This window comes from Thunnus albacares, chromosome 16, assembly GCF_914725855.1.
Source record: "Thunnus albacares chromosome 16, fThuAlb1.1, whole genome shotgun sequence".
Lineage (NCBI taxonomy): Eukaryota > Metazoa > Chordata > Actinopteri > Scombriformes > Scombridae > Thunnus > Thunnus albacares.
Window position 1 is genome coordinate 13387042 of NC_058121.1, and position 25320 is coordinate 13412361.

At 37.8% G+C, this 25320-nt stretch overlaps 2 protein-coding genes across 5 annotated transcripts; both read left to right on the forward strand.

Moving 5' to 3' along the window:
• The first annotated feature begins 5159 nt into the window (after positions 1–5159).
• fam110c (family with sequence similarity 110 member C) lies at positions 5160–8093 on the forward strand. Its single transcript, XM_044329491.1, has one exon. It carries the CDS (start codon positions 5293–5295, stop codon positions 6343–6345), a length of 1053 nt encoding a protein of 350 aa, XP_044185426.1. The 5' UTR covers positions 5160–5292; the 3' UTR covers positions 6346–8093.
• Positions 8094–9781: 1688 nt separating this feature from the next.
• Positions 9782–24914, forward strand: fbxo25 (F-box protein 25). Of its 4 annotated transcripts, XM_044329948.1 has the most exons (11): positions 9782–9882; positions 10748–10927; positions 16777–16880; positions 18820–18869; positions 19004–19096; positions 19196–19289; positions 20713–20897; positions 21109–21291; positions 21718–21861; positions 22877–22903; positions 24004–24914. In XM_044329948.1, the coding sequence occupies exons 2-11, from the start codon at positions 10800–10802 to the stop codon at positions 24091–24093; spliced, it is 1098 nt and encodes a 365-aa protein (XP_044185883.1). In that variant the 5' UTR covers positions 9782–9882; positions 10748–10799; the 3' UTR covers positions 24094–24914. The 4 variants fall into 4 exon arrangements, with proteins under 4 accessions (XP_044185883.1, XP_044185880.1, XP_044185882.1 ...); XM_044329945.1 differs by lacking the exon at positions 22877–22903 and having other exon boundaries at positions 21718–21873; XM_044329947.1 differs by lacking the exon at positions 22877–22903.
• The last annotated feature ends 406 nt before the right edge of the window (positions 24915–25320 follow it).

Here is a 25320-nt window from a genome sequence, read left to right on the forward strand (position 1 = left end):
AAGGATGGTGAGAGCAAAGAGAATGAACCAAAACAGTAAAGTTGGGGCCCATAAAACCAAAACAATAAGCTAAAAGACACGAAAACACTCTGTAGAGCTAAAGGGGAACTAAGTGTTGTTACTAGATAAATATTGATTACAGCAGCTTTACATTTCTGTGCTTTTTAAAGTATGTTTCCCATGTCTGTGGATAAAATGGGTTCCCTTCACTTCTCCATGTTAGATGTCAGAGGAGCCTGTCCCTGTCCTCGGGCCTAGAACAAATGATCAAATAAAAGGAAATGAGAAATTAAAATCTTTGATGTACCATGACAAAACACTGCAGCAATAATTCTCCAAACAAAGTTGTTTTCTGTAATACAGTAAGATGAGCTTGTGATAAATAGACACTAACTGAGTGGGAGGTGACCTTATTCACAGTAATTAGCGCTGCATGCATAATAACTAATTATCAGTTATTTTACATAACACTCAAACAATAATTGCAAGCAAAGGATGCCTGCAGCAATTATGTCTGATAATTTGCAAGTCATTTTTAATTGAGTCAGCCAGTTTCATTCACGTCTCAGGGATGGATGTTAATTATTGTGAATGACTCAATAAAAACAATTAGTAGATGATGCAGTGTCACATTAAAGTGTAGAATATATTTTTCCAACTAGCAGCATAAGTCGGGAATTAAATAAAGGAGAGACGGCTCAGGGGAAGAGTGACTAATGGTGTCAGTGTTCATGTTTACACCGCTCCCTTTCATCTCACCCTGACTCTGCTCCCTATCTCTTTTTCCAATTAAGCAGAAACAGATTTAACCAATCAGTCAGACAACATACTAAATGGTTGTAAACACTGCCGCTGCACTTAGTTTCAACTCTTACATTTCTTACAAGATGTGACACAGGAGTTTTTTTAAGTTATGCATCCTCTTGCACCGCAGAGTCAAAGGACAGAAAAGGAGGGTGTGTGTGTGTGTGTGTGTCTATCTTTGTGAGGACCAATTTGAGTTTCAGATGTTGGTAGTGACAACATTTTGGCCAGTCCAACCTTTGGGATGTACCTTTAAAGGACTGTTTTTTGAAGTATTTCTGTGGAATTTTATACCTTTTTTTTAGAGAGTTAGTTGAGAAATGACAGGAAATGAATGGAGAACAAAATGGGGAATGACATGCAACAAAGGTTTCTGTCCTTGACTCAAACCAGAGACATTGTAGTTCATAGTCAACACCTTAAACCCCTAGACCACCAGGGCATCCCTGAAGGACTGAGGGCTTGAGGGTTAAGACTTAATTTTAGGGTTGAAATTAGAATAAGGTTTATGTATGTTGCGGTTAGGATAAGGATTGGTGTTAGAGTTATGATAGTCAGGGTTAAACCTGCAATATTTTTTTTTTTGGCCACTTGGGGGAAGCGGAAACAAGCTATAAACACCACACTGAAATATTATCACGTTTTAATTGGATGTGGCAAACTTAAGCAAACAGTTGCCTATTTACAGATTCAACATTATCATCAATTTGGAGTGGTGTTTCTGGCCACTTGGTGAATGTAAGTCCAATATTCACTTTTAGCTTTGTTTATGTCTCCACCAACCAGAAGCATCTGGCTCTTTAGCGGCTACATGCTAAATATGTTGACTAGCTAGTCGCTAACTTTGTCTGTCTATCGATTGGTGCTGGGCAAGTAGTGTACTGTCGGTTTTTAGAGCTTCTTCCTTCTAAAAAAGGCTGCCTGCTGTGGATGGAAACTATGCCGATGAGAGTGGTGAGAGTGAACCAAAACAGCAAAGTTGTGGGCAGGAAATCAAAACAATGAGCTGAAAGGTGCTAAGCTCCATAGAGCTGACAGGAACTTTAGAGTCGTCTAATAATACTCTGTTGGTTTGTCACTGCAGACAACCCCTCTCTACCTTCATATACAGGGAGACATGTGATCCATTGTTAATATATTGATTAATATTGATTAAAGCTTCTTTAAGGTTAGCAGCTAGAGAATGCATTGTATCATTCAAGGTCCTTACAAGTATAGTAGTACAAATGTGTGTGTGTTAAAATTTGTCAACTCTTGAAACATTTGGTTTTAAACATGGTCAAGACAAACTGGTGATTACAGAGCAACAGAAAGACACTTATTCATGAAAGTTATTATTATGATATGCTTGTTGGCCATTGCCATTTTTTAGAGGCCAGTATAAACATTGAGGGTACTACAATGACATATGCAGTATTTCACAAACCAGTACTGACAACATGGCAAAATATCTTTGGAAAGGGCTATCTACTGAAAACATGTTTATTAGTATTTATGAATAACACACATTTCCTTCTCATATGCCTAATCCCAATAGTGAAATTAAAGATTAATGCCTTTTTAACCATATCATCCCTGTGAGGAATCATCAATCATAGTGATGTCTCGTGCACACCTGTTTTTAGTGTAATACTTCACAATCCAAGGATTTTCATTCAAGAAGCGGGGGTCAAGGAAGGATAAAGTACAAGTAAACACCGCCAAATCCCCATGTGAGATATTCAATCTGATTTTAGGGAAGCAAGTCAAAAGAAATCGCATGGCTGAATAAATGCAATCAATACGAAAAACAGATGTGGTATGATAATTATGTACAAACACTGTAATATGACTCCGCTCAAATTATTTTGAGAGGAATCAATAAAAAGGCTTTTTGGTCAAAAGGCAAAAAAGTTGTCTTTTTAAATAGGAAGTACTTGCTGTTAAAGGAAAGTATAGAACTGAGGATTTTAGTACAGTCTTATCAGTTGTAGAGTAATTAAGCCAAAGGCATGCCAGACTTATTCTAATGACTTTCACACTGTGTATTCTGGTGCTGCCCTCTGCCTTTTGAAAAAGTAAACCTGGTATCTTTAAGGTTCAGTTTGGACACAGATGTTTCACATTTTGGTTCACTGAATGTTTCCAATTGCACAGGGAAGCAGAAGAGCGGGAGTCAGTTGTTAACTCCTTAATTTTTGCAATGGGATTCGCTATTTCTTTTTTTGCCAATTTCAACCCATTGTGTTCAAACCTTGATCTTGCAACTATTATAAGCCAACAAGGTTTCAACACACTTGGAATATTGTTGTGCCAGTGTTGCATTTGAGATTAGTTTGAGTTGAAAGTTATGAAAACATGTTTACCAGTTTGCATAAATTTATGCTTAAGCCTTTCTTCTTTCTCTCTCACACATGTAAGCACAGACAGCACTCACACATACTGTATCCATGTCCTGTGGAAGATAAAGCCTAAATATAATTTTAAGCCCATTAAGAGGAAGCACTAAGCTCTTGAATTGGCAATGTAACTAGCTGCTGATTCACTGTTAAGTTTTTTGGGGGGGAGTTTTTCCTTATTCGAATCAAGGGTCTAAGGATTGAGGATGTTGTATGCTGTGCAGATAGTAAAACCCCTTGAGGTAAATTTGTAATTTGTGATATTGACTTGACTTGACTGTTACTTGTTACTTTGGTCCAGTTTGGTTTCAGGAGCAGTACTGCCCCTATAGGTCAGTAGTTACCCCTGAAGTTAGTCCCATGGTAAAATTGTGGAAAACTGCCAAAATGTAATCATTCATTCACTCAACACTTGCACAGTGCGTGGAGTGTGAAAATACTGTTTAGAGCATAGCCATGCTGAAGTGGAGCAGAGAGTTTTTTCTATTGCCGCAACTCCCTTTTTCTGTTGCCAAAGTGTTTGTTTTGGTGAACGAGGCACAAGGGGTTCTTTTATTTTGAGTGACTTTGATTAATCACAATTGTTTTTATTACACACATGTTGCATATAAGTTTGTTCAGCTGGCCCTACTTTCATTCACAATAACACTATGTGATACCACACACCAGGAGTGGGCAATATGGCAAATATCATTCGACGTGTATATTGTCAAAATCAGCTGTGATTTTATTGTTTTATATGTATATTTACTTATTATTTTGGATACTTGTATGTATAGATACAGTAAAAGGAAGCCAGTATGGTCTGGTACCAGAGGACACCAAGACATTTACTAGTAGTACTAGTAGTACCAGTGCCAGCTTTATAGTAGATTGGAGATGTACTGAACTGTTAAAGTAGAATTCATTGTTTTATGGTTTCAGCAGATTGAAGCACATGTTGGAAAGGGCTTATCATTGTTGGCAAAGCACATAGGTGCAACATTTTAGTGTGAAGATATTCATAACTGAGTGAGTATACCGTATCTGTTGAGCCCAACTACACATTATATTATACAAAACCGAAATGTTTTCTTTCTTTTGATTCTTTGTGCAGTTATTATTTTAACAACCATGTGGGAATGTTGGAATCTATCAGGGTTTTTGTATTAAAACTATTTGTGCCTTGATCTAATTAACATTGGTAGGTTATTGGTAGAAGGGTAAAACATTAAAACGGGGGATGCATACAAGACAAAGCTGGCTGATTCGATTGTCAAAATAGCACTCCGAGGTGTTTTATACATATATAAGCATATATGTTTTAGGATCCAGTAAAACCCCCAAATTCAGTCAGCATTTTTTGATAGGCTAGGAGGATTGATTTAAACAATATGAATGACCATCCTGACTTTGCACACTTTCAAAGAATCTATGGACTCGTCCAATAAGAATGAAACCAAAATGTTGACATAAAAAGCCATAAAATATATTTATTTTCTCTCTGAGTCTTCAGGAAAATATAATACCAATTTAACGGTTTTCACAGATAGTTACTACAATCGATCTGCTTTTAATAATTCCAGTCTGGGACATTATACTCATTGCGCATAATTAAACAATGAATAAGCTGCGGTCAGTATTTATTGCGAAATATTAGAATTGCTTTAAGTGCCAAGTCTGTTTGATGAGTCAGTTTCTCTGGTAAAAGAGTCAATGAAAGACAGCGGAGAGCACTAAGTAAAGACAGAACCAGGTTTTCTTAGAGGCAGACATGTAAGATTTTGTCTCGCATTGAGCAACAAGGATCAAGGGCCACATTTCCACCAGGAAAAGAAAAGAAAAAAAGTGTGGCAGTGTCAGCTTTCACTGTTCTCACTAGTGATGGTATCAGGTGTACTTTGAACAGGCTTGTGTTTGGTCAAAGCTAGTCTTACACAGGATGGGTGGGGTAATGTGATGTGTGTTCGAACAGACAAGGTGAATTCTCCTGTTGTGATACGTGCTCAGGCAAAGAACGGGCTTGAATGGAATCTTTTACCTCCAACACTGGATAGACGGTACAGAACAGGAAAGGATTACTATACCTGCTGCTTAGGAATAACTGATTTGAATCAACGCTAAAGCCACAATGGAGACAACCAGCGATACCACAAAAATCCTAGTGAAGGGTCCTGAATACCTTCGAAAGCAAATGGAACTGGAGAGTGAGACAAAAGGGCGCATGAGTGCGGTGGAGAGGCTCGCTGCAAGCAAACCAAAATATGTCAAGAGCCAGCAGGTGGTCAACTCGACTCAGGAGCCAGTGATCAGTCTTGGATCCGCTTCTGTGAGTAGCACCGGGTCTTCTAACCGGAGTTCAAACCGTGGTGGCAAACTTGTCACAAGGAGTGACTCACCTGAGGCTACATGTGGTGCACAAAACTGCTCACCCGGGCAGGTACGCCGGTCCAGTTCCAAAAAACGACCAGACTCCCTTCTACTTTATAGGCAGAAGTGTGAATTATTGAGAGGGTCTCCAAATGTCCGGAAACACCATAAAACACGTAAGTTGCTGCGCAGCACTATGAATAAAAACATTACTCTACCTGAGGCAGCAGATAAGGAATGTGAGTCTGAAGGCAACAAGGAAAAAATCACCACCCCTGAGGAATCTGTAAAGGAATGTAGCTCAATTGTAGTTACTTCTCACCCTGAGAGGAGGAAGGATGGATTAGTAGAACAACACACCACCAAAAACAATGATTCTGGGACAAATGTGACAGCTGCTGTTGAGAATAAATCTGTTAGTCTCCTTAAGGTTCCTGAGTTTAAAAGATCCGGCAAAGGCATCAGTCGCTCTCACTCTGACATCAGTTCCAGGTACTCCAAAAATTTCGCAGATTTTGATGCTTTTTTCATGTACTGCGGGCTGGATGGTGAGGTAATCAAGTCTTTGGGGAAGGAGAACTTCTCTGCACGTTCAGACGAAATTGCAATAAACATCCGAAGCATCAGCGTCTCTACATCAGACGATGGATTCTCCAGGAACAGTGGTGACAGTGATGGGCTACTGGAGGATGATTTACATGGAAAGATACGCCAGGGGACGTCAGTTATTGAGCGCAATGCACGGATTATCAAATGGCTTTACAGCTGCAAAAATGCTAAAGAGACAGGGAAAAAATTAAGAGACCTTGATTGAGATTTTCTCAAAAATGATTTTTTCAAGCCCTGCGTGCCAAATACTTGCCTGAAACTGTTAGATGATACATTTTATCCATTTTATCCATTCCATTTTATCCAAAGCAGCTACAGGTGATTTGTGACTTTACGCTGTGGAAAATATTGACTTCTTTACTGTATGTATGTATGCGTGTGTTTGTGTGTTCATGTATGTGTGTGTGCACCTATATCACTCTCCTTCAGTCTTTGTGTGTACTGCATTTGTGTGCCAATTTCTGCTGACACTCCTCAGCAAAAGACGATGGTTCTGTTCAAACTTGCATACAGCTAGCAGACTTTGTTTTTGTCATGTTTGAGATATGCAGAACGCCGCAGGCCCCCACAAAACACACAGACACACTAACATTGTTATTTTCCTAACATTTGTCAACTTGGAAATGTTTAAGTATATGCAGTTTCATCTTTTATCACATAGTTGCATATGAGAACACTCATATTTCTAATTTTTTTAAAACTCTGTTACATCTGAATACTGAATACTCTTATTACTCAAAAAAAGTCTAGTTATTGGCTTACATGTTGTGTTAGGGAATTGAGATTCTTGCCATAAATATTTCAGGTCATCTAATATCAGTGTTCATAAGTTATGTTCCTCAGCAGCACCTTTAGACCACCACAAGCATGAAAGTGCCCTTAAATCACAATTTATGTAACCTGTCTCTTTCGAGGTTTCTAATCTAACGAGTGCATTCCCCATTTCTCTCCAGGTGAAAGGTGTACATTCCATTGCACACATACACACACACATACACACACACACACACACACACACACACTAACAAACACACACACATAGTTAAAATATAAAAAAGTCAATAAGAGAGCTGTGCTACTTGCATGTTATTAATTCTTATTGACAGCGATAAAACTAGTAAAATCATTAAATTTAACTGCAGCCAAACTAAACAGCTTGAGGGATGTAGTTACTTCCCAGCTAAGGAATCAGTTGTTCCCCAAGTCCTGTGTGAGAGGAATGTACCTAAATAATCTGATAGGCTTAAGTCCAGTGACCCGTTGTAACTGTATCTCCACTTCCATCCCAATCTTTGTCTGCTTTGTCTCTTCCCCACTTTCTCCCTCTCTTTCTGTCTTTTAGCCAGGTTTCTTTGTCATGGCCTCCTGATCAAAGCGCAGAGGTCGTAACATGAGTTGGAAAAAAAGTAAAGGACAGACTATTGTTGGCTCAAACACTGAATCTAATAATATTTACTGTATGTATACAGTACATGAGTGCATACACATTACTCAGCTGCACTCGTGTTGTAGACACACCTTTCATTTCTCCAGAGGGCTGACTGACTGTTTCACATCAAGGCAAGTCATGTCCTGCCCTCTCCACATGTTTGTGGCAAGACCCTAAAGTTATCGCTTGATGTTCAGTTATTGATTCGGTGGGGAAAAATAACAAATTGAAAGAAGTATTATAAGTTCCAGTGGCATTAAAACCTCTGCTTCATCCAACAGAAATGTATAAAGTTCACAATATGGGTCAACTGACTGAAAGTGTACACTACTTGCATTGTTGTGGTCTTATAAGTGTCTTTTCTAAAGGTGTTATTAAGCTCTTATTATGCTCTATTACCACACTTCTAAACACAACAGCAATGTGACCCCACCCATTACCCAAACCACCACTAATAACTGTTTTTGCTGCTGCCTGTCTAACATTGTTTTCTACTGAAGTACCCTGTAAATCTTGTTTTATAAAGCAGAAATAAAGTTAGTATTTTTTACAAGTAAACTATTAAATTGCCACTGAAATTTATTCATTTTGGACAAAACATTGAATTGATCGGTGGCAATTGAGAGAAAAGTGAATCTGTGTTGTATTCAAATGTTTTAATGTGATTATTTTTGCAAATTGTACAGAAAACATATGTTTGTGAGTAGTTATCTGTGGACAAAGACACATAACACACAGACTCTAGTGATTAAAAACAATTTTGAATTTACCATATAGGGCCTAAAGGGGGCAGTACCTAACAACAAGACTGAATCTACTTGAAACTCCATGTTAATAGGTCAGTCAAACTGTGCCAAACCTCTGACTGCACTGTAATCAAATGTAACAATGCCCAGAGGAACAATATTAACCGGTCTGGACATATGCTTTATATGTTATTTTTAGTTAATTTGAGGGAGACAAAGCAACAGGTTTTGCATTAGTGCTTTTGCCAGCAAAGCTTAATGTAATGGAAGTAGCTATTCAGACCTTGTGCTTCCTGTCACTGATGAACATGCATGTGTAGACTTGAGACTAAAGACTCATTACACAAAAAATAGGACTTGAGACACCTGGTCTTGACTGCTCCTACTTAAGACTTGAATCTGGAACTGCAACAATTAGTTGATTAAGGTATTAGTTGATCAACAGAAAATTAAAATTCAACTATTCTGATAATTGAATAAGTGTTTTAGTCATTTTTTAAAGGAAAAACACCAAACATTGTCTGGTTGCCTCTCAAATGTGAGGATTTTAAGCTTTTATGTGTCATTAATGTTAGTAAAACAAATATCTTTGAGTTTTGGACTGTTGTTTAGGCAAAACAAGACCTTTTGAAGATGTCACTTTGGCCTCTAAGACATTATAGAGGCATACATTTTTCACATTTGTTTTCTGACATACTATAGACAAAGCAATAAAGAAAATAATGACATGTTGCAGCCCTTGAATCCCTGCAGACTTGACTTAATTTGACACTTGAAAGCAGAAGTTTTGACTCCTATACGTCCAGGATCAGTTGTTTTTTTTTTTCTTTTTTAAAGGCAGGCCTTGTAGAGAAAAATGATCAAATGTTGGTGTATCCTACGTGGGAATGTTCTTATGAGATCCCTAAAGGATCTGAGACTTGACTTGGACATATTTGAAATGACAAAAGACTACAACTACTCTGATAAATACAACAAATCGAAGATATATTTAGCCTACATGTCAAAATTTGGACAGAATTATGGCAAACCCAAGTGTCACAATAAAATTTACAATGATATTAATGACATTAGAACAGGAAGGATCCACAACAGTAAAGCAATGACCCAGATAAAATGCCATAAATCATATAAGGTCTGAACGTGAAGCTTCTGGTTGCTAAAATCACGTATTAATTAAGCATTTTAAAACGCTATGTGTTATAGAAATGTACCTCAATGACACACAGCTGTCCAGTTGTGCTGTCCCCATCCCCCAACTCAAAATCAAAACATAAGTACATGTGCGCAGTCCTCTGTCACGTGTAGCAGAAAGCCCCAACAAAACAGAAGGGATGAAAAAAGGCAGTGATTGACAGCTGCGGTCAGCCAATCCACGACGCGGCTTTGGGTAACAACAAGCAAAATAGTGACGTATCGTCCAATCAGAGAACAGCAGGGGCGGAGACGAATGCGAGTGTCCGCACTGTGTTTACTTCCGTCAATATTTCCAGCACTGCAGGCTGGGCGACAAGAAACAGAAGCAGAGACGGACGACACATCAAAGAAGTCGCAACTGCCTGTCAAGGTTTGTAGAAATTCCCAGCTGTATGCTAGTGTTGTTGAGATTCTTCCAGTTCTTACAGTCGTGATTGTAGGTGTTGAACCGACTGACAGCTCGTCTAATTCTTGTTTTTTATCGTTAAAACGACTCAGACAGCTCTTGCTAAAGCTAAAGTCTCTTGTTATTTTTTCAAATGCTGAAGGTAAATGCGCCACAGTCGTTGTCAGGTGTGTTATGAAAAATATCTGGCTCTGTGTGCCATTGTGCATCTATGTTAAACCATCAATAGAGCGAAAACATAGATAACTAACTGTTTGTTATTTGGCAGCTGTTTTTGCAGATGTTGGTATGAATCAATATATCTATAATATATATGGAAGCAAAGAAAGGCCAAAATTAAACAGATGATTAAGCAACTAAATACCAACTTCGGAAATTTAACCACTTTTCTTTATATTTACTGAATCTATTGCATTGGTTTTCTTGTTTGTTTTTGTTTGTTTGGTTGGTTTGAATCCTCCTCTTTAAATATCCAGAAGGTAATTTCAACTGGTGCAGTTTATTTTATCTTTCAGGGTCACAAGTGTCCCGGGGTTCCAGTCACATATAGATGAAATGACTGATAGACCTTAATCCGATAGGACAGAGGTCTGATCGATTGATTATCCTCAGTCTAGATTTTTTGACTCAACTTGAATTTTTAAATCAAAAAATAAATTTTAGCAACTTGAGTATAGTTATTTGACTATTGAAAATGAGAATTTTCAGAATTTTTTAACCCTAAAACAGTTGCTTATATGATATAAATTATTATGGCCTTTCTTTACTTCCATACAAGCCAAAGCTCAAAGATAAATCCTCTTTTAACAGCATCTTGTGAACCCTCCAGGTGTTTGGAGAGGCAGCGACCATCTCTGCTCACAGTCCCACCTCCAGCTAAAATGCCTTTCTTGGGAAAGGACTGGAGGTCGCCAGGATGGAGCTGGACAAAGACAGAACATGGCTGGAAGAGGATTGTCCTCTATGGACATGAGTTGGATGACAACAACAGAGAGATAGACCTGAAAGAGTAAGAGCATATCACGTTAACCTTTATCACCTATATCTGCCTTTTAATAGTGTTGTTAGATCAGTACTGTCTTCATCAAACTGTATATCTTTATTGAATTCAGTTTTTTACCAGTCTAGATAACACTTAATTGACCAAATACTCATTTTAAAAGTGTATTAGATCCTCAGTACACAATTGTCACATGCATTAATGTTTACTTCCAGTATTGTTTACAAAATACTGCAGTGAAAAGTTAACACAGTTTGCTCCATTAAACATCAATTCTAAAATGTATTATTTTATATGTGATTTTGTATATATAACAGTATTATGAAGAGAGCGATATATTACTATCATCATATTATTGATTTTGGCCATATCAACCAGCCCTTAGTTGGAGTTAGAGCTCAACAGTAAATCTATCAAAAGTTGCTTTATTTCATACTTTTTTGTTAAATTGTAGTGCTCCTATGTAGGTCAAGAAATTTGAGTTGTAATAACAGCATTTAAAATGCTTTAAAATACAGTGTAGATGCATATTTCTTTTCTTAGCCCATCAGGATTCAATTTTATGAAACCAGTGTAGCCAAGAGTAGATTACATCTGATTAGCCCTGCAACTCTGTTTAAAAGCGGAATCTAATGACTGCCAAAGGTTACTTGGATGTTGATTTGACTTTCCCACTTCCACAAAATACCTTACACCATTGTCAGCTACATTTTGGGAGAATTTTTTCCTTTATTAAAAAGAGGACGGTAGAGAGCTTGACAAGAAATGAAGAGGAATAGAGGGGGCATGCAGCATTTTGACTAGTGATGGCGAGAGATGATATGTTTTGACCATGGATTGTTGTTGTTTACTGTGACCAATGCATTTCTATGAGATATAGTACGTGTTAATAATGCCTTGCTGCAACTTTCCTCCAGGATAATAATAGAGTTGAAATTGAAATGGCAACCTGTTGTGAAAATGCTTAGTAGACCAGTGGGAAAAGGAGGCAGCGGCAGGGCCATCAGTAGATGATAACACTGGTAAACTTCTTGACCAGACTGTACTGATAAGGCCATGGCTACTCACTGTGAGCAAGAAAATCATTCAGTCAACTCTTATCAGGGCCAAAGCATAGTCTTTGATAAGGAGGTGATTTGCATCCCACAATTACAGCCTCTTGTTAACAAGGGGGTGTCATGGCAACAGTCAGAGTTGAATATAGAGTTGTGTTGAGACACAAGAGGGTAATTTTACATGAGACCAACTTGTCAGCGTATACATCCTGTTAAACCGAAGATAAATACTAAAAGTATAATTGAGGTGGATGTTAAAGAGGAAGAGGAAGATGTTATGAGCTGACATGTAACATGTTTGTGTTTTTACCTCATGTAGATCATTGAGATCAGGTGTTTTTGTGTGTGAACTGATTTGACTTTCAAAGCAACACACACACTCAAGATATTTATGAACACACCTTTAAAACATGTCATGCAACTTGGTTGTAACATGTAACCTGCTGTAACACAATAACATTGAGTTAAACAGCAAAAGCTTATGTCATCATTGAAAACTATAGATTTCCTGTTTTTTTTGCAATGTGACTTATTGATTGGCACATGAAGTGATTGATTATCTCTCTGTAAGTTCCCTGTCATTATGATGATATATTAAGTTATGTTGTAGGATTAATAAGGCATCAGGAGACACAATGAACACAATGCTCGCCTCAGTTGTTCCTCTATCCCATACATAGGCATCTATGAATCTTCACAACTCTGTCAGGGCACAATTGAAAGTTGATTGAAATTCTACAGCACCAGTCAAAAGTTTAGACACACTTTCCCATTCATTTCAAAGAGAAAGTGTGTCTAAACTTTCGACTGGTACTGTATATAGTGCTGGCACAGAAAGTCAGCATTGAACTTTCTTCTATACATCTCTTGGAATACCTTTGGGATGTTTGTAAATGGTGCAACATGTGAATTGTGTCTTAGAGGCTTTTGATTGAAGTTGTGTGATGAATGTCAACATACTGGTTCATACGAGTACACAAGAATAACCTTAAGTTCAAACAATGCCTGTTGTGTGCTTTTATAATACTGTCAGTCCCAAAAGTATTTTCTTTGTTGGCTGTTTGTTAAGGGCAGCTGAACTAAAAACATGCTTTGCTATTTTAGTTTTTTCCTTGTCTGTATTACATGCACCCCTGTGGGCAGTCTAGCTTGCCTTGTTATCTGCAGGAAACATGGGCTGTTTTGGTGCATCCCAACTGGCAATCAGTCTCACATAAAAGGGAGAGACAAGACAGGAGAGACATCCTTTTCAGTCTATTTGTCTCACACTCCTACTTCATATATTGTGTGTTTTGTGGAGGGTGTTTGCATATGTTGTTTTTACAGAAAATGCCTAAATGGTGCACTGAAGGTTTAATATGGATTTATTAGTCCATACTGTACATGACATCACATTTCTTCACTGTATTTCTTAGCTGCTTGGTACAGATATAAAGTAAGTGGTAGTGGGAATCTCAGCGCTAGTTGGTGATGTCTCCGTCAGGTCACAATGCTGCCTTTTCAATCGATCAACCAATAGAACCTCACAGTGCCACATCAGCTTGTCAGCAGTCTTCTCACTAAAAGGCAAAGACACGGCATCAGACAATGACCAGTGACATCATCTCTTCAAATTGGCCGCTCTCCAAGTGCAACCTCGCTCAGAAAGGCAAATGACCTCATACAACGGAGGTACATTTGGCAGACCCAACACAGGCAGGCTGCAAGAGGAGCATTATGATGGTAACTAGCGTGGTACACAGTGTCACAGAAGTTGTTTCGATCATGTATCTCCTAGCACCAACAAACCTTTGTCTCCTATTATCTGCAAACACTCAAGTGCCAGATAGCTGCTCGAAAGTTAAGTGTCAGCCAAGTATTTGAACCTCACTTCCTCCTTTTCTCTGAGGGATGATTTATCTAACACTATGTCATCCTCTAGCAGATAATAAATGCTATTTGAATGCAAAATGTAAGAGTAAGTGCAACAGCTAAATCTTCCTTGTTCATATAACTTCCTACATGGCCCTCTTCCTCTTACTGTCGCTCATGTATTTCAGGATATAGTTTAAATATCCACAAATCCTTCTGAACGTCCCTGCTGCTGTGTGATGTCTCTTATTGGGTCTGTCGAGGCCGTTGCTCTGCATGCAACCTGTGCGAAACGCCGGGCTATTGCATTCCTCGCTTGTAATTCACTGTGACAGATTACAGTGCTTGCATGTGGGTTTGTGTGTACGCCTGTGCAATTGGATAAATGGATAGAGACGAGGGATTACTGTAGAGCTCATTCACCCCGATTAGTTGACTTCGCAGGCAGACAAGCAAAGCTATGCCTTTGCTTACGATAGAGAAAAAGTAAATAAGTTTCTTAATCCAAAAGCATGTGTGTTCACCCGCATTGTGACTGATCATTTTGTTAAGGTGAATATTCCAGCTTCTGGAAGCATATGAACATAAGTTAGCCTTTGTATTTTTTATAAGAGTAAATACCCTGTTGCATGTTCTCTGGGGCCAAACCATGTAAACCATCTTATCAGTCAGTCTCTAAAGCAGTAAGGCATATAAATCTGTCATAAATGCAGAGTATTCATTTATTTAAGAATCAGAGATTAGTGTGGTCAAGTTGATTGTACTGTGATCCTATCACATTCTTTTTAAGAAGAAACCTTGGTCACACGGTTGATGTAAAAAGTCAAGGAACCACTGTGAAATCCGAGGTTCAGTTTCCAGATGTGTCTCTTGCTCGGCTGCATTCCATCAAACAGAACTTGTAGTGTGTGTTGAGGGATCATGTCTTTGTTGCTGCACTGGTGATGTCTTTTGGTTGTTCAGGGTACCTGTGCAAACAGGGATAGGAAAGCTCTTAGGCCACAACTAACAATTATTTCATTATGAATTAACTTTTTGATTATTTTCTTGATTAACTGAGTCAGAAAACAGAACTCAAGAACACAAAACTCAAAGATATTCAGTTTACTACAGTATATAAAAAGAAAAGCCGCAAATCCCCTTATTTGAGGAGCAGAAACCAGCAGATGTTTGCTATTTTTGCTTGAAAAATTACCAAAAAGATTAACTGACTACCAAAATGGTGATTGGTCATTTTCTGTTGATTGACCAAACGATTAACAGACTAATTGTTTCAGCTCTCGGTAGCTCTGTACCCTGTGCGTAGAAGAGGCTATTCCAAGCAACAAAATAAAATCTTCTTTGATTAAAGTATGTGCAGGTAATCTGACTGCGTAAAACGTTATATTCTCAAATGGGTTGCACTTAGCTCCAGCACTACATCCAGCTAAGTAAGTGAGTCAGCTAGAAAACAAAATAAATGTATAAATGCAAGCAAACCTTTACACAGATGTAATTAACAATGAATTGTCTATCTATTAAATTAATGTGATGCATTTGGCATGATTCTGATATCATCCCAAACACTAATAACATATTTTTAAGGTATTATCATCCAGTATGATCAGCTGACTGATATATCATGCTCCCCCTAGTTGGTATTGTTTCCAGTCAGGTGCTCAGCTTCAGCCAATGTATTAGTAATGCATGGAGAATCAAACAGCAGTCCAGTCCAGGCCTTTGATCTGTCAGTTAAAGGTCATTAGAGAGTGTCTATTTACAGAGGAATACATCTTGGTGCAGATCACACGTTTGGCTTTATTTTATTTGATCTAATTCTGTTTTATTTGCAGAAAAAAATATAGCATTTTTCTCACTGTGGTGAGAAAAAAGCTATATTTTTTCAAATCATTTATATTAAAAAAGGCACAGTAGGAGCAAATTACAAGGGACTGCAGCTTGTTGTCTCCATGGATGTAACCTCAGGTAGAAAGAGAACAAACAGATGCAAACTACAAACAAAGGTGATTGTATACTGTACATAGTAACTGATCAAAGCAACTGATTTGACACATTTGGGAGAAAATGTTAATATTATGTGATATGTAGAAGTATTAACTTCAACTCATACATACAAAGTCCTTCCAGATGTTCCCTTAATTGGCAGCTTTAGGACTGGATACAAAGAGTAGAGTAGTTCTCCCTGTAACAAGGGCTTATGGTCTTGATTTATAAAGCATGCACAACACAGACCTATTTATAATCAGTACACAGTTCATTAACATGATCTTACATGTTACATGTGTTCTATTGGAGCTGAGCCATTTCAAGCCCCCCAATTCAACTTGATGTCAAGTCCAGGTCAGCTGCCAAAATGTTGAGAACTATCTTATCAGTAATAACAAGGCCACTTATATATCCAATGACGCCCAGAATGACTGCCAGAAATAACAGAGATCAGATCAGGATTTCATTATGTTTTGCCTGTTTTCTGAGAAAAAAAAAAACTGTCTGAGTCACATCTATAATTCTGTCTCTCAGACTTTGATATATGTCTTCCATCTGCAGTGTCTCCTACATCATAACAGACGCTGTGAATCATTATAATTTCACATCTTGACTATTTTGATTGCCTTTACTTCAATGTCTCAGTCTGCACATTTTTGCAATTAATGCCAAAATGCAGCAGCTAGCTTTTTTATCAGAATAATCAATGGGCATTTACTCCCTGTTTAGTTTCTTTTCATTGGCTAACTGTGCTATTTAGAATGGATTATAAATTGTTACTCAAACATTTTGTCCCACACCAAATACGGCAGTACTGTCACCTGCGTAGGAACCATCATGCCCTACAAAGGCTTGCTCCAGGACTCTTTGCAGTGGTTTGTAAATACAGTGTATTTTAGGTACATTGGTCACACTCGTGTGCAGTATTATTAACAAATTCCTCCCATGCTCACTCTGTCTAAACAGGCTCTGCTGTGACAACAAAGAAAATCTGTTTGTTGGAGATGTTTGTGAGCTCACCACCACAAAGAGGAAAAAGGACTTCTACAACAACAACACCAAATCTCAGTGTGAGTTGCAGCAACACATAATCATTATTTTGGCTTTGTGAAGAGTTTGTGGTATGAAAATGAAAGACCCTTTGTACAAAAAAAGCCAAGCAGAAGTACCGGTAGGCACAAGTCATAATTGCAGTGAAGTGTCTACCACCTATTGAAAGCTTTGTTTGCATTGAGATTTATTGAGACTCTTTATTAATTTGTTACTTTATCGAGAGAGATTGTCATACAGAAATACACAGTACCCTATATTACAGCTAAACGTGAGTATTACATTTGAAATATTCCTCTGTGATTATATCTCTTTTTGAATGATATGTTTTGGGATCTATTTGTAATACTTAGACGTGTGTTTCAGGGAGGGCAACCTTTTCAGGATTTTGTGCAGTGCTGTGTAGCATATGTGGCTTTCAAAATGGATTTGAGTGCTCTGTATCTCCACATAGCACAGACTTGAATGAGTATATTTACTTAAGTTCTGTTCTTACTGTAAGTACAATTTTTAGGTGCTTGAGTATTTCCACTTTATGTTGTTAATCTTCTACTCCACTACATATATTTGACAGCTAGTTACTAGTTGTCTTGCAGGTTAAGCTATTACCCACAAAATATGACCCACTGTTACAGATAAAACTACCCAATATTATATGAAATCGTTCAAATCAGCTCCACAGCTACCAGCTATAACATTAAAACACCACTGGCAATATGTAATGCAGGACTGTTACTTGTAATGGAGTATGTTTATATTGGGACATTGCCTGTGTCTTTGTATACACCTACTAACTACTGCATGCCACCTCTTCCTATAAAACACTATTAAGACATAAATGGTGGATAATCAACAGTGTCTCCTGTGTAACACTGACTGTAGATAACAGGACCTTGTATGCATGTGTCAGCCTGGTATGCGGGACAGCAACCGACAATTTAAGCTGATCGTTGTACAGCTGGCCTCAGGTCCTGATGCCACACCTTTTTGTCAACAGGACCTGAGGCCAGCTCAGTTTAAACCTGGCATGTTACACATGAGAAACAAATTTGACATTTCAGGTGGTTTGCTCTGTCCCTCTCCCATAAATAGGTCTCTGCATACAGTTTCCACTGAGTCTTCTCATCCCAGCAAATTTACACATTCTAAGAGTTTTTTGTTTAATGTAGGATACATGTTGCATGTGACAAAAAAGAAACATAATTTGTAATTGGCTATAATATTGTCTTTGTATGTAATCATTTTCATATTTTCAGTGTATTGATTCATAGTGGGCAGGTACAGAAAAGCAGAGCTAGCTGCCATCAGTCTTGGCAGTGCACCCTGTCATTAACATTTTGCATGACTAGTCAGCTTCCTAAAATGCAGTCCACATTTCTCTTTGTCTAAAAAGCTGAACTTTGTAGCTGTGCTTCATGCATTTTAATCTAAAACAATTGCAGCAGTTTGAAGAAGTGGATAAGTATAGATATGCTCTAAGCTCATCCTTTTAAAGTCTAATTATTATATGGAATTTGAACAGCCATAGCACATAGAGAGGGTGGACACAATAAATAAAATAAATAAAAACAGCTGTGCAATTTCATGTAATCCAATACATCAGCCCCATGACAAATTCTGTATTTTGGAAGGTCATGATGTTCAGTGTTTGTTGAAACTGGCAGAAATGTTTGAAGTCAAATGTATGCAAATGTTTCAGCCCCCTCTAAAGTAAAGACAGTGTACAAATACAATGCAATCCAGCACAACAACATCACAGACTTTAGACTTAAAAGGTAACCCATCTAATACACTGCTGTAATAAAATTGAACAAACACCTATAATCTATACAAACTTTACATTTGCTGTGAGGGTTTTGTATTAAACTGCATTAGATTGCACAGGTGCTCATCATTTTTTGTCCACCCACTACACATTATGTACATTCACTCCAACCAACTGTGTTTTTTTGTCTTTAGTTGTTTTCAGGGATAAATGGATCTACGTGCAGAAAGGCAGCACAAAAGAAGTGAGTGCTTGATCAGTTTCTAGGATTTTCACATACAGATTTTACTTGCGGTTGATTGAAACAGCAGTGTATATTTTAATAAAATTATTCTTTATTGAACTGTATGTGTGTTTGTGTGGTTTTTTTGTGTACAGCGACATGGATACTGCACACTCGGTGAAGCGCTCAACCGTCTAGACTTTTCCAGTGCCATTCAGGACTTGAGAAGATTCAACTATGTGGCAAAGGTGAGCAATGACGATCACACATATTCAAGATTAATACTTTGGAAATTGTTGTACCACTTATGTGCCTCTTACTGTCTTAACTCTGTCCCTCACCCACAGCTTTTCCAGCTAATAGCCAGGTCTCAGCTGACGTCTTTGAGTGGAGCAGCCCAGAAAAACTATTTCAACATACTGGAGAAGATTGTACGAAAGGGTAAGTGGACCTGGGATGGGCATGATTGCTTGTTCTGTGGACATACTGTGCAGGCAGACCCTTTCTAAGTACTCTTTCTTATGTCCAACTTTGTTAGTAGGACCTTTATATTTTACAGAATGTCTTTTCCAAATGGTAAGACTCTGAAAAGTCAGAAGATGTTACTGTTTAGTCATGGCAGTCTCACTGTACTGAGTGCCTAACCACAAAACCTGTAGGACCAGTGTGCTCCATCATTATGGGGTTGTGGTTCCTGGTGGAGCAGACTACAGATCGAGACTGAAGTTCAGTCTGCCACATGTGCAGTATATTGTGATACTTATAGGGTAAGATAAATAATACACTTAAGTCAGCAGTGTTCATTTGAAACTGTGGTTTTAAAGTATTTTTCATCAGTCTTTTCAATGATATTTAGATAATTTTTTTGCAAACTGAGGCTGCCTATATGTGCGTCAGACAAATATTGGTTATTTTCAGCAATGAACATAAAATATCTTTTTTCCAAATACCCATTAATCTTCATATTTTCCTTTTTCTTCCATGCAGTTATAGATATTTTTAGGTTCTCTTATGAAGAAACTTATGGCTGGTGATTTTCCAGATTTTTCTCACTGTCAACAAATCTCATGTGCAGAGCCAAACCAACAATGAATTGATCCTGCTAACAAGTATTGTGTGTGTATCCAAAGTCTCATGTATCATATTCTTCTCTGCTGTAGACCTGCGTTGTTGTCCAAAAACTGTTAAAAACAAGTTAATGAGCCAAACCGCTGTACTGGGTGACATGTTCCTTCTCCACAAAGAGTTTGGGCGCATTAGTTTGTTTAGAAATGGCTCCAAAGACTAATAACGGAACACATAAATTTTCTAAGTCGGAAGGTTGTGATATGTACCACAAAAACCTTGTGAAACACTATAAACAGAACAGTGTTCCTGCGCGTGGGCAGTGGCGCCTGCCTTACACAGAACTACTCTCCGGAGACTGAAAATGTCATCGCTGTTGTTAGTCTTTGGAGCCGTTTCTAAACAAACTACCCATCCAAACTCTTTGTGATGAAAGAACATATCACCCAGTGTAAAAGTGTGTCTCACTGACATGTTTTTAATAGTTTATGGACAACAACAGGGGTCTATGTGCAGATGAATACAATAAACCAGGCTTTGGATACACACAAAATACTTGTAAGTAGATCAATTTATTGTTGGTTTGGCTCTGCACATGAGATTTGTTGACAACAAGAAAAATATAGAAAATTGCCAGACTTACCCATTAATTTTAGTGGCATCTTGGAAAAGGAAAGATTTTATTACATTATGATTATTGTAACCACCAGATATTACAGGGTATTTTTGTTTGCTTGGTCAGGTTTTGGCTGCTAATGTTTGTCATATATTTTTTTTTGTTTTTTTATTTGGACACTAGTCGTAGAGGACCAGTACAATCCGCGCCTTGTCAAGGAGCTGCTGGAGGACCTGAGCTCAACACTCCACAGTCTGACGATTCATGTTGGCAAGTGTGTCCTTGTGGGCAACGTCAACATCTGGTTATGCCGACTGGAGACCATTCTCAAATGGCAGCAGCAGCTCAACAACCTGCAGATCCCCAAGGTAGAGAGTTTACTGATGTATGTGTATGTATCGCTCACTTGTCACGCTGCATCCACTTGCAAGTTTAGTTTAATGAGTGAGAATTGTGAAATATGGTTGAATTGCACATTCAATGCTAAACAGTAAATGAATCATAACACTTCAACCTCAGTGGAAAAGCTCTTTTGTGATGTAAGAATATTAAAGTTCTCATCGATGATTATCTCCTCAGCAAATGTGCAATGGCAAGTCATTCAGCGACTTGCCACTGCTCATGCATAATAAGATCCTCTACAACCTATCCGATGCCCATGACATCATTAACCTGGGACAGGCCTCACCTACGCTGCACATCCTCAGTGAGAACAGGACGTTGTGGAAGAATCTGTGCCACTTTCACTTTGCAGACAAACAGGTAAGAGAACAACATATGCAATCATGAGACACAGATTTTCTCTGGAATTTAAAAGGGAATATACTTGAAAATAGTAGCTTTTGGTTAAGCATTATTACCAAAAACAGTTCACCTGTTGACCACTAGAGGGCAGGATTGTCACAGTTTACTCACCATTCATAGTGATATCTCTCTCGCTCTCTCTCTCAAACACACACACACAAACAAACACACTCAACTCACACTTATCGCATAAACACCCACGCGGGTTTAGTGTTAATGAGAAATTGTCCTCAATTATATCTAATTACATTTTGTTCCAGTTATAATTACATTCCTGTCCCCTGTGTTTTAAAGGGTTGATAAATGGCTTCAAACTGTGTGTTTCTTTCCATTCGTGTGTGTGTGTGTGTGTGTTTGTGCGCTTGTGTCTTTATGTAAATGCAGTTCTGTAGGAATTTGGTCTTAACCAAGAGTGACAACGTGGACTGGAAGCTAATGTACTTCACCCTACAGAAGCATTACCCAATGAAGGAGCAGTACGGCGACACCTTGCACTTCTGCAAACACTGTAGCATCCTCTTCTGGAAGGTAAACAAGAAGGTGAAACAAACCTACAACCACATTTATGTCATGTAGAAAACACCTCATCACAGTACTTAACTTTGGGTTAAACTGTTCATACATTCCCTACATACATTGGCGCTTGTGCAGCTAATATATTAGAGGTCAATGTTAAAAGAAGGTTAACAGGATGGGTTTAGCTTTTGCTTTTATCACTTTTTGATCACTGTACAGCTCAGTAGAAGCTGGAACAGATGTGTGTGTAAATCACTGATATCTTTTACACTGTATGTACTTCAAGTCAGTACCAGAACACACACATTGAATACGTTGTATTTTCTGGGCCAAAGAGACAAAACATCCATTATCATTTTGTACACTCAGACAAAGCTTCAGAGACACTTTGATCCAGTTACACAGCCTCTCTCACACTGATAGCTCTCTCTGGCAGGCTTCAAGCAAGAAATGTTTGAAATAATTACTGAAATCCTATCTTTATATTGTAAATGTTTGGCTCTCTGAAAAAAAGTCTTTCTCCTTTGACTTATTACAGTTACTGTTAAAACTTGAGACCAGCGTAAAAAAAAAAAATGCTGTTTTCAGAACAGTGCTCTGATTATTCAAAAAGAAATAAACAGGTCACGCATATAAGCACACATTAGTGCTGCTTTCGGCCAATACAATGGATTCTGTGAACGCATGTGCTCATACATGTACATATAGCAGTTAGAGGTCAAAAAAATGACTTGTTTGCCCTCACTGACTCATGAGATCTGATCTTTAACTGCATGTAAGACATGTAAGTTAAGTGTGAGTTAGTAACATCTGGGGAATATTTGTATATACACAAACTAACAGTGCTTGGATTAAAGTTGCAGCAATCGCTTTTTTTCTCCCTTTTGATTATTTACCACCCACAAAACCTGTTATAGTCCTTGGCTTGGTCCCTGTACTGTTTTAACCTCTGCCCTCTCCCTTTCCTTGCTCATCTCCGTTTCCTCCTTCCTCTCCCGCTGGTTCCTCTTCTCCCTGATTCTTTAAGGATCGCCACCTGGCGTTGTTATTCAAGGTACCCTCTGTCCCATCATGCCTTTCTGTTGTTGTCATTTCCCAGCTTCTGTCATGTTCCCCCCAGTGATCCGATTTTACCTTGTGCTTTGCATTGAGCTTTGTCTTGTTCGGTTCTCCATTTCACTCGATGACATCATGTTTTGCTCCAGGAGTGTTTAGTAAACAGTGCCACACTTTCCGCTGACTTTCTAAAGCCTCTAACCGCATTCTTGGATCATCTTGTTTTTGCTGGATCATAATATCCTCTGAATGTCTTAATTTCATGTGTCTGAAAGAAAACGGTCAGCTGTCATTTTTTGTCTAACATTCATATTTAGACAAATGTTTATATGTCTACTAACCTCCAGGATCAGGTTGCACCAGCTATTTGTAAATCCCTCAAAGAATATAACTACTAACTAGTTTCAAACTAGTGATTTACTAAATCTGGTTGTACCATTAAAACTTAGAGCAAGTAAAGACCTCAGTATATGTAAATGGTCGCCATGAAACATCTGTAGCCCTGTCTAATCCAAAGTAATCACAAGCTGTTAGTAACAATTTACAAAAATAACAATTTAAAAGGACCATGCAATAGACTTAACTGCCAATCCTTTGTGAAGTTACTTTGTTTTATATTTATTTGTATACATGGAGATATGTGTGTGTTTCAGAATTAGTAGTATTCATGAAATAAAGAGCCAGAAGGAAATATCCACTATGCAACCTTATTTGGTCATTCAGTTTAATGTTACTGTCATAACGTTTTCATAATTTCAGGTATATTGTGTTATTGTGAAAATCTTCCCAGTTTCTTAAACATTCTAGGCATTTATAGTTCATTTAAAATCTGTGATGATGCCGGTTAACTCAATTATTGACACTTATTGTCATAATAACATATGTCGATGATATTCCAAATGGCTGCTAATACTCTTTAATCAGCTATCAGTTGGGTCAGTTAGCTACACAACAGTTAGTAGGTGTATGTGCGCTTACATTATTAGCAGAGTTTGAACTTACTAACAGCTGATGCAACCAGGTTTCTCTGTACTACTTTATGTGTCATGTGAACATGGTGATTTCATGGTAATGATTTGCTTGTTGACTGTCTTCCAGGACTGCGGCCACCCGTGCACAGCCAACGATCCAGACAGCTGCCTCATGCCCATCTCTCCGCAGCACTTTATCGACCTCTTCAAATTCTAAACCCTCAAGAGAAGTTTGCCCTCACTCCCAAAACCAAGAGTGTGTACGAGACCTTGATGTCTTTTACCGAAATACAAAGGGCTTCAACTGAAAAAAAAAGACTTTTTTTATGTCTTCTTTTCCTTACGCACAAATGTTTCCATAAGACATAGGAAAGAGTCAATGTATGTTTCTTGATTTTGAGAATGTTGGTGATAGGTCAAATATAAAAGGAACTTTTATGTTTTTCCTCCTTCTGCACAAATGTTTGTCTTATTTTTTCTATAAGAAAAAAATAATATGTAAATGTTACATGAATTTATATGTAAAAGGGGTTGTAGCGTGTTTATGCTAGGTAAGTGATGATAGAACAAAAATGTGTTTGGTTTTATAAAGAAAATGGCAAAAGATGACTTTACAGTTTACAGTTCGTCAGAATAAACTGAGTCATGTGTTTATTGTTTATTTAATGGGTTAAAACTGTTCTACTTTTTGGTCTGTTTTGTTACTGTGGTGTTTTTCTGCAATAACTGAATGCATGTCATGTTTGAGTCTCTGTTTACAATCTGTATGTTGTCCTTTGTGAATACTTGCTGTGCTCTATGTACATTGAAGGCACTGACACTAAAAGAAAATAATGTAAATCTACATTAGGCGTACAAGTTTTTACAATCTACTTTTGTCAGAACTGTCAAGCGACAAACAGGAAATGTAAAAGGGGAGAGTGGGGGGGGGGTTTGTATCCTTTCTCCAACTTTTGTAATATTTCTTTAACATTCCACCACTTTTGATGGTACTATCATGACTTTTATGGAACAAGAACTAGCTATACAATAATTAAATATTTCCAAAAAACTTGTTTCTGTTTTGTTTTTTTTATACTAGGTCATACAGGGAAATTATTGTCCTTCCTTTTTTAGACTTTGCATTATAATAGTTTGCAGTCCTTAGATTTGGATTTTACAGTCATCACAGTGATTAAGTATCTATCCATCTAAAAAACTGAAGATAATTCTTTGCTACTAAATACACAAGCAAATTTCCTGATTCATATGTTTCCTATTATGCTGCATTTCAGTGGGAGGTGTCCTGCAAGGCAGAAGCTGACTTTTATAAAAATGTGTTCAGAAGATAGATTAACAAGTTATGAAACATCACATTCTTGTAAAGATGTGGAAATTGTGGAAAAAGATTTAGAAAAGCAAAGTAGCAAAGTGTTGTTTTACAGGACAAAAACAATCATTTTTT